We start from the raw sequence: 9,686 nt of genomic DNA, 5'->3' as shown, positions 1-9,686 counted from the left end.
TTTAATAAATAAAGTTGATTCCACTCACATATTGTTGCTGTAAAATAATTTTTCTCTGACAGTTTAGAGTTTCTCTGCTGTGATTTTACTGAGTTGTTGTGTGAACTTGACTGTCATTTTTTACAGTGTGCTAATCTAAGAGGATCGGCCAAAGCAGAAAAACCTGTTTAAACGTTTTAACCTTCATTTCCTGCCCGTCTCTTTGCTCTGAGTCACAGAGCAGGAAACTAAAAGTCAACCATAAAACCAACAACTAAAATCCTTCTTTTATCTTTAAATGTTGTATTTTGGCTCTAATTTCACTGAAATACTTTCTTAAGCTGATTGTTGCCGTTTGCCAGCCGACACCATTTAACACACAGATCAAGGGATTTCAGGCCAACCTGAGTTTCTGCTTCATAATCAGCTTCTGTGGACGATGCATCTGCTGCTCTTTAATATTTACAGGTTCATGTTGACAAAATCCACCTGAGTTTTTACCTGAACAGGCCTTCATTTAATCCTTCGTCCTGTTTTTCTAGCTGGAGGAGATGAAATGACTTTAAAGGTCTCAGGGCGACGTTCCTCCATCTGACCAATGAAATCAAGTCATCAGTGAGAGGAAACATTAAAGCATCATTTACTTCAATCTGAAGCATTAATGAATAGAAACCTGGTAACTGTCTGTTTTATTGGCTTTATTTTGCTGTTTCAGATCAACAGGAGACAAGAACAACAGACATTTGTTCCCATGAAGCAGCTGATCAGTTTTTTGCATGAAATTCTTCCAAAATGATAAAAACAATCTTCTTGTTTGGAAATGTCTAATTTACGCAACATTTATATAAATAAAAACTCTTCAACCAAAAGTAAAGACGTTACTTTTGTATAAATGTTGTGATAGTTTTCATTATAAAATCCTTTATAAGTAAAATTAAAAGAACAAACTTTCAATCATGTAGCTAGAAACTTATTTTCATCAATTTGTTGTAAATAATAAAAACACTTGAAAATATTATGATGGAAAAACACAAAAGAAATAAAAAGTCCAGAGACGATCAGATCGTCTCCAGTTTCCTAAATAAAAATACTGAGTTTCAAAATAACAAATTCGCCAAACCAGCAAACTATCAATCATAAAACCAATCAATCATCTGATCAATAAGGATTAATTTGTTCTTCATGCTGAGATCATCAGAGCTGCTGTTTGATCACTGAGATCTTCATCGGTTGGATCTTTACTGTTTTATTATAACTGCCGAAGTATGGAAACATCTTCTGAGTGAAGGTGTGTGTGAAGGTGTGTATGTGTGTGTTAGTATCCAGGTCAGAGAAGGACAGCTTTCCTCTGTCCCAGTCCAGATTCACTCTGATCCTCTGGACTTTCTTCTGGTCTGAGAGAAAAATGGGACGAGCTGATGGAGAATCTGCTGAGTATCCAAAGATATCTAACCTTATATACAACAATCCAGACTTTATGTCTCCCTTCCTCTCTACAGACTCTTCCAACACACCAAGTCTCCAGCCTTTACTGTCTCCAACATCAACATCCCAGCTGTGGTTCCCTGAGTTAAAACCCTCAGAACTCAGAACAGAATAGTAACCAAACCTCTCTGGATTATCAGGAAGCTGCTGTTTCTCTCCATAAATCGAACCAGTCAGATCTTCAGACAGATTGAGCCATGGACCAGCCGTGTTTGGATCCAGAACCAGAGGAGTGTAGGTCACCATGGTCTCCATGTTGCTCCAGATGTTGAAGGCCAGGTTGCCCAGATGTTTGGCCTGGTCTATCAGAGCTCCTGAGGGCAGCTGTGGATCCTCCAGCAGGGGGCAGCGCTGGACTCTTTCCACTGCAGCCTTGTAGTTGTGCAGGAATGAGACGTCTGCAGCTCTCAGCTCCTCCTCTGTGGCTCTGACTGAGTCTGATAGGGCTGCTATCTCTCTGCTCAGAGCCTCCATCTTCTCCTTCATCATCCCTCTCTTCTGCTTCGCTTCCTCCCTCAGTGCAGCCAGCCTGGCCTCCTCTTCCTCTGCTAGAAACTGATGAAGCTTCTTAAACTGCTCAACAATCTGCCTCTCTGTGTGTCGGGCCTGGACCTCCAGGTGTTCTGCTGTCTGATCAAACTCCTCCTGAACTTTCTTCCTGAGCTCCAGCTTCTCCTCTAAAGGCTCCAGAGTTTCCTCAAGTTTCTTCCTGTGTTGCTGAGCAGCTTCATCGATGGGTCTGAATCTGTGCTCGGTGTGTTTTTCTGAATCTCTGCAGACGATACACACTGGCTGCTGATGGTCCAGACAGAAGAGTTTGAGTTTCTCAGAGTGCAGAGAGCAGAGACCCTCTGAAGCTTTTTGGTTTCTCTGCTGTAACAAAGACTCACACAGATTCTTCAGAGCCAGATTACAGGGAGGATCATCTCTAGAAGATCTCCTACAAACTGGACACTCTCTTCCTGGTTTCTCTCTCCAACATTTCTGCAGACATTCCTTACAGAAGCTGTGGCTGCATGACAGAAGAACCGGATCCTTAAATATCTCCAGACAGACCGGACAGCAGAGATCATCGTCTGATCTGGAAGCCATTTTGTCTCAGAGTGAAGCTGAAAACACAGCAGACAGAAAGTTAAACCAGGAAGTCACTTTCTGTCCTGTAGAAACTTTCTGAACTTACTTTCACTTTGTTCTTCCTCCTGCAGCAGTCTGTGTTTCAGCGTCTAGTTGCTCATTTCTCTCTCTGTTCTTCTTGTTCAGTGTTAGTTTGATTTCAGTCGCAGACGAAGGCAGGTGTCAAAGTTCATCCTCAGGGTTTTTACTCACCGAGTTTTTCTCTGAACTGTTTTCTGTTCAGTTTTTCCCCGAGTTTCTGTTTGAATTACAGTCTTGAGGCGGAGATGTGGCGCCCTCTAGAGGATTTATAGTGAATGTGTGACTTTTGAAAAACTGTACAGTTTATTAACTTTTTCTGATAAAATAGTTTCTTCTTGCTTTCAGTAAAAATATATTTTTCCTCTCATAAAACTCTTTCACCATCTCCACTAACTTCCAACTCAAATCTGCTCCTTTTCAGGTCACCAATGTTACTAAAGATAAATCAGGAGAAATCTGATTATTCAGGGTCTAAAAGAAACTGAGCGTAGTAAATGTGTCATCAACTCTGATGATGATGATGATGATGATGATGATGTTTCTTTACCAGTTCCTTTCTTGCCTTTTCATGGCTGACAGGAAAATCCGTCTTGTGGCGACTGGAACCGAGTTCTGGACCCAGTCTGGACTGGGATCAGGATCTGACCAAACACTGAGCTGAAGTCGGGAAACAGTCCCAGATTTTATGAGAGAATTAAATCTGGTAGATATCTGGAGACATTTAGAACCAGCTGAAATAATCGACTCATGACAATCAACAACATATTTGACTATTTATTGATTCCAATCGAATTTCTCTCAAATGTACCTGATTGTTGCCATGGTAACGTGCTACTGTCAGATCACGCTCCCTGTAGTTTAATCTATTCTAGCAACAGCAAAAGCCGAGATCATCCCACTTCCCCAAGCTGGAGATTTAGCTTAATAGTAATAAATAAATAAAGTTTCCTTTAAAGTTAATCACACAAGTAACATTTAGACCCAACAGTCAAACTTTAATCAAATCAATCAGGTTGTCTGTTGTTTTATCTCCTGCAAACTTTGCTTTAATTCTACTTTCTTTTTTCTATCTAATCATAAAAACAAAGTCAGGCAGAAAGAGAGTCATGAAACAGGAACAGCAGGTTTCCTGAGAGAAGAGGAAGTTTCCAGCTCATAGATTCATAGAAATAGTTGAAACTATTCCTTATTTCAAAGCATAAAAGGTTTAAAGAATGAAGTCTAAACATTTTGAGTAATTGAATAAGACCTAAAGTGAAATATTTAAATTAATATTGGTTTTGTAAGGACACTCAGTGGGACCCGGAAATTCAACCCCACACAGGAGTAAGCAGTGAAAAAACAAGTTTAGTTAATATTCAGACTCTGGTTCAGGAAGAGTTTGTCAAACACAGCACTGAGGAGAGAGGGGAGAAGCTGGTGATGCTCAGATAACGGAGGGTATCTTTGAAATGTTCATCTCAACGGGCCTGTAGAGCAGCAGACGGGTGGAGCAGAGGAGCTGAGGGTCTGACAACAGGGAGATGCAGGAAACCAGAGGAACAGGCTTCAGTGGGAGCAATGAAGATCTGCACCAGGAGATCCAAAACGCAACATCAGGGACTTTGTAGATAATCTGGCAACGAGGCAGAGACTGAGACGAGTTTAAGGTGGAACAGGTGAGCAATCAGGGTGGCAGGTGAGCTGGATGAGAGCTGAACACAGCATGGACAAGAATCAGAGCAGGTTTACTGAGAAGAAAACTGACTTTGTGGGAAAACCTACAAGTAAAACAAGTAACTGTAACTTTGGCATCAAATCATTAGAGTGATGGATTATTCTTGGTTTCTTTTCAGAACACCGTCTGAAACCCAAATGAAGATTTTAATAAGAGTATTTCATAAGTCATGGTTAAAAGACTAAAATCTTTGCACTGCAGCTTTTTTCTAAACAAACCCAGGAAGTAGAGTAAAGCTTCTTCTTTTTCTTCTTGTTTTAATGGCGGTTGGCAAGCAACTTATTCATGTGCATTACCGCCACCTACTGGTAAGGAGTGTGGATCAGAACGCAAAAAAACAAAACAAAAAAAAAAAACCTAAATCCTTTCTATCAGTTTAGTTTTCTTAAGAAAGCTTATTAAATAACGTAAATATTCAGAAGAAGAGCAATATCCCAACATATCTGGTATTTTTAACTGTAACTTATTCTTTAGAATTCGATATTCTAATTTCCTTCTCTCCTCGGAGGACTTTGGACATAACAAAACATGTTCTACTGTCTCTTCTTGAAAACAAAATTCACAATTCCCTGATGGATGTCTCCCCATTTTAAATAATGTACTGTTTAAGCCTGTATGACCAAAACGTAACCTGGATATAATGTTTTCTTCTTCTTCCTGTTCCCCTCATTGCCCCAATTTTCCTTTGAATACTATAAAGCATCTACCAGTTCTTTCTTCCTCCCACTGCTTCTGCCATCTTTCCTTAACCTTTTGTTTTATAATAGATTTTATTTCCTCTTTACTAAATGGAATCAGTATCTCAATGTAACTGTTTTTTGAAGCTTGTTTTGCATATCTGTCTGCCAATTCATTTCCTATTACTCCTATATGAGATGGAACCCATGTAAAAATGACAATTAATCCCATGGTCTGAATTCTATAAAGTATTAATTGAATCTCCAATAGAAGGTGTGGTCTACTATTAGACTGATTATTTTTAATTGAATATAACGATGAGCTTGAATCAGAACAAATTAAACTTCTCAAAGGACGAACCTCTTCAACCCAACTTAAATCCAAAATAATTCCCATCATTTCCCCTGTAAACACTGATACGTCATCAGAAATCCTCTTACATTTTTTAATATTAAATTCTGGAACGATAAACGACACCCCATTGTTGCTACTTAAGCTTTTAGATGCATCTGTATACACTTGAACATAATCAAAATATTTATTTTCTATATATGATTGGACTGAGCATGATTCTGAAAAATGTCCTTTTTCCCTCTTCTTCAACAATGATAAGTCCACAATGATTTCATTAAATAGAGATGGATGGACCAGTGACAAAGGAACTGTTTCACTCATTTTTATGGATGATAACTGAAAATTTTTCACATCATTTTCTATCTCCCAACCAAAGGATTTTAAAGTCTTTTTCCCCTTTTCCCAACTAGGTTTTAACATTTCTTGACATGGATGGTTTTCATAATGACCCTTTAAATAACTCCAGTAAAATAATCTTAACTGTAATCTTCTAGATCCGGATTCACCTGTGACCCGGAACTTAAAGTGTGCCGTCAGTTTGACCCGCCAAAATAAAATACGGGTTGATTATTTAGTGCAGGTTACATAAACACATCCATCTTTTCTCCAGATTTGCTTCTCAGCATCAGTTGAAAAGGGCTGCGTCTCATGCAATGCGACCTCTGAAGGTGAAGGCAGCCAAAGGTTAATGGAGCAGACATGTAATGGTTTTAGTGCAGCAGCGTCTGCAGCTGCATTCCCTCTAGAAACAACATCAGAGAGGCCTGTGTGGGCAGAATATTTCACAACAGCTATTCCTTCAGGAATAGCATCTAATAAGTCTGAAATAAAAAACAAAGCAGATAAAATACGTAAATAAATGAGAAAAAGTTTCATCAGTTCCATCAAAAATGAAATAAGACTGAAAACTAAATTTTCTATTACATTGGAATCAGCTGAAAACAGATACATGCTGCATTTTTCATGCTCTTAATGTGGATTTTTGCTTCCATTTCACAATTTACTCACCACTTTTTGTTGATCTGCCACATGAACTGAATCCTAACAGACTAAATGTTGGTTCCACTTCATCATCCTGAGTGTTTCTGACTNATGAAATGACTTTAAAGGTCTCAGGGCGACGTTCCTCCATCTGACCAATGAAATCAAGTCGTCAGTGAGAGGAAACATTAAAGCATCATTTACTTCAATCTGAAGCATTAATGAATAGAAACCTGGTAACTGTCTGTTTTATTGGCTTTATTTTGCTGTTTCAGATCAACAGGAGACAAGAACAACAGACATTTGTTCCCATGAAGCAGCTGATCAGTTTTTTGCATGAAATTCTTCCAAAATGATAAAAACAATCTTCTTGTTTGGAAATGTCTCTTTTACTCAACATTTATATAAATAAAAACTCTTCAACCAAAAGTAAAGACGTTACTTTTGTATAATGTTGTGATAGTTTTCATTATAAAACCCTTTATAAGTAAAATTAAAAGAACAAACTTTCAATCATGTAGCTAGAAACTTATTTTCATCAATTTGTTGTAAATAATAAAAACACTTGAAAATATTATGATGGAAAAACACAAAAGAAATAAAAAGGCCAGAGACGATCAGATCGTCTCCAGTTTCCTAAATAAAAATACTGAGTTTCAAAATAACAAATTCGCCAAACCAGCAAACTATCAATCATAAAACCAATCAATCATCTGATCAATAAGGATTAATTTGTTCTTCATGCTGAGATCATCAGAGCTGCTGTTTGATCACTGAGATCTTCATCGCTTGGATCTTTAATGCATCAATAGTGGAGAAGAATGGAAACATCTTCTTAGTGAAGGTGTGTGTGAAGGTGTGTGTGTGTGTGTTAGTATCCAGGTCAGAAAAGGACAGCTTTCCTCTGTCCCAGTCCAGATTCACTCTGATCCTCTGGAGATTCTTCTGGACTGAGAGACGAGTGAAAGGAGCTGATGGAGAAAATGCTGAGTATCCAACAAAAGAGAACCTAATACCCAACAGTCCAGACTTTATGCTTCCCTTCCTCTCTACAGACTCTTCTAACACACCAAGTATCCAGTATTTACTGTCTCCAACATCAACATCCCAGCTGTGGTTCCCTGAGTTAAAACCCTCAGAACTCAGAACAGAACGGGACCAATCAAACCTCTCTGGATTATCAGGAAGCTGCTGTTTCTCTCCTCTAGTCAAACCAGTCAGATCTTCAGACAGGATGACCTTTGACCCAGCCGTGTTTGGGTCCAGAACCAGAGGAGTGTAGGTCACCATGGTCTCCATGTTGCTCCAGATGTTGAAGGCCAGGTTGCCCAGATGTTTGGCCTGGTCTATCAGAGCTCCTGAGGGCAGCTGTGGATCCTCCAGCAGGGGGCAGCGCTGGACTCTTTCCACTGCAGCCTTGTAGTTGTGCAGGAATGAGACGTCAGCAGCTCTCAGCTCCTCCTCTGTGGCTCTGACTGAGTCTGATAGGGCTGCTATCTCTCTGCTCAGAGCCTCCATCTTCTCCTTCATCATCCCTCTCTTCTGCTCCTCTTCCTCCCTCAGTGCAGCCAGCCTGGCCTCCTCTTCCTCTGCTAGAAACTGATGAAGCTGCTTAAACTGCTCCCTAATCTGCCTCTCTGTGTGTCGGGCCTGGACCTCCAGGTTTTCTTCTGTCTGATCAAACTCCTCCTGAACTTTCTTCCTGAGCTCCAGCTTCTCCTCTAAAGGCTCCAGAGTTTCCTCAAGTTTCTTCCTGTGTTGCTGAGCAGCTTCATCGATGGGTCTGAACCTGTGCTCGGTGTGTTTTTCTGAGTCTCTGCAGACGAGACACACTGGCTGCTGATGGTCCAGACAGAAGAGTTTGAGTTTCTCAGAGTGCAGAGAGCAGAGACCCTCTGAAGCTGTTTGGTTTCTCTGCTGTAGGAAAGACTCACACAGATTCTTCAGAGCCAGATTACAGGGAGGAAAATCCTTAGATGATCTCCTCTTACAAACTGGGCACTCCTTTGCTTGTTTCTCTCTCCAACATTTCTGCAGACATTCCTTACAGAAACTGTGGCTGCATGACAGAATAACCGGATCCTTAAATATTTCCAGACAGACCGGACAGCAGAGATCATCGTCTGATCTGGAAGCCATTTTGTTTCCTCAGAGTGAAGCTGAAACCACAGCAGACAGAAAGTTAAACCATGAAGTCACTTTCTCTCCTGTAGAAACTTTCTGAACTTACTTTTACTCTGATTTGCTTGTTGTTTCGTCCTCCAGCAGTTTGTGTCTCTAGTCGCTCAGTTCTCTCTCTGTTCTCCTTGTTCAGTGTTAGTTTGATTTCAGTCCGAGACGAAAATGATCCACGTGCGTTTCCTCCAACACTTTTCTCTCTAAACTGTTTCCTGTTTTTCCCGGATGTTCCTGTTGGAATCACTCCGCCCCAAGAGGATTTTCTCTTTTTCGTCTTTTTTTCTTCTTCTACTGTTTTTTTTCTTGGTTTTATTGGCGGTTGGCTACAAACGTTTAGTAGCTTTACCGCCACCTGCTGGTATGGAGTGTTGATCCTGCCGGTCTGATTCATACTATCTATGCATATAAACATCGATGTCCACCTATATACGTCATTTAATATACAGACCACACATAAATTTACATACTTTTCTATACATTATCCATTTATTTATCATGCACTCATTTAAAAACACATCCATTACATCTAATCAAATTCCATGAAATTATTTCGTTTTCTTGGAAAGTCTAACAACTATATGCTTACTACCCAAATTCTTCCTCATAATAAATTAATATTTTCCTTCATTCTTTCAAACTCTCTCCTCATGTATCTTGTCTCTTTTTTATGACATTCTACAATATCCTCTGTTGTTTCATATTTTCCCGTGATCACATTTGCCAGTATTGTGCTTTTCAATTTTAAAGTGTATAGTTAAATCCGGTCTGTCCAAATCTTAACTTTATTAGTCTTTTCTTCTTTTTTCTTTCTAACAATCTTTTGAATTTCATAACCATCTTCCTGTTTTCCTTCATCCCACCTTTTTAGTAGTTCTTTGTCTTTAACAAAACTCTTTTTTACTTGTTTTTTACTTGTTTTAGCTGTGAGACTTAAAGGATTTTTTGAATTTTCCTCATTGCCATTTTATCTGCCCTCTCATTTCCAACAATATGTGGTGGAACCACAAATATAACTATCAAACCCATATTTTGTATTCTGAACAATGTATGAAATATTTATAATAAAATGTCCATCCTACTGTCTGACTGATTATAATTTAAACATCATAATGCAGAGTTTGAATCTGAGCATATAGTTTTTAATGGTTTTATATCTCAT

At 39.2% G+C, this 9,686-nt stretch overlaps 2 protein-coding genes across 3 annotated transcripts; both read right to left on the bottom strand.

Annotated features, from left to right (window-relative positions):
• Positions 1-658: 658 nt before the first annotated feature.
• Positions 659-8,664, bottom strand: LOC106942217 (nuclear factor 7, brain-like). 2 transcript variants are annotated; one of them, XM_015025447.1, is made up of 2 exons: positions 8,580-8,664; positions 659-2,573 (listed from the first exon to the last, which is right to left on the bottom strand). In XM_015025447.1, the coding sequence occupies exon 2, from the start codon at positions 2,554-2,556 to the stop codon at positions 1,174-1,176; it is 1,383 nt and encodes a 460-aa protein (XP_014880933.1). In that variant the 5' UTR covers positions 2,557-2,573; positions 8,580-8,664; the 3' UTR covers positions 659-1,173. The 2 variants fall into 2 exon arrangements, with proteins under 2 accessions (XP_014880933.1, XP_014880934.1); XM_015025448.1 differs by lacking the exon at positions 8,580-8,664 and adding an exon at positions 2,645-2,661.
• On the bottom strand, positions 6,963-8,673 carry LOC106942216 (nuclear factor 7, brain-like). The gene is made up of 2 exons (XM_015025446.1): positions 8,580-8,673; positions 6,963-8,508 (listed from the first exon to the last, which is right to left on the bottom strand). Exon 2 carries the CDS (start codon positions 8,486-8,488, stop codon positions 7,103-7,105), a length of 1,386 nt encoding a protein of 461 aa, XP_014880932.1. The 5' UTR covers positions 8,489-8,508; positions 8,580-8,673; the 3' UTR covers positions 6,963-7,102.
• Between the last annotated feature and the right edge of the window lie 1,013 nt (positions 8,674-9,686).

The sequence above is a fragment of the Poecilia latipinna genome, unplaced genomic scaffold, assembly GCF_001443285.1.
Source record: "Poecilia latipinna isolate Pla-1442-1.1 unplaced genomic scaffold, P_latipinna-1.0 Scaffold4119, whole genome shotgun sequence".
Taxonomy (NCBI): Eukaryota; Metazoa; Chordata; class Actinopteri; order Cyprinodontiformes; family Poeciliidae; genus Poecilia; species Poecilia latipinna.
This window is presented reverse-complemented; position numbering and strand designations above follow the sequence as displayed.

Coding starts and splice junctions, on each gene's coding strand:
- LOC106942216 (XM_015025446.1), bottom strand. CDS start 8,488: ATGGCTTCCAGATCAGACGATGATCTCTGCTGTCCGGTCTGTCTGGAA.
- LOC106942217 (XM_015025447.1), bottom strand. CDS start 2,556: ATGGCTTCCAGATCAGACGATGATCTCTGCTGTCCGGTCTGTCTGGAG.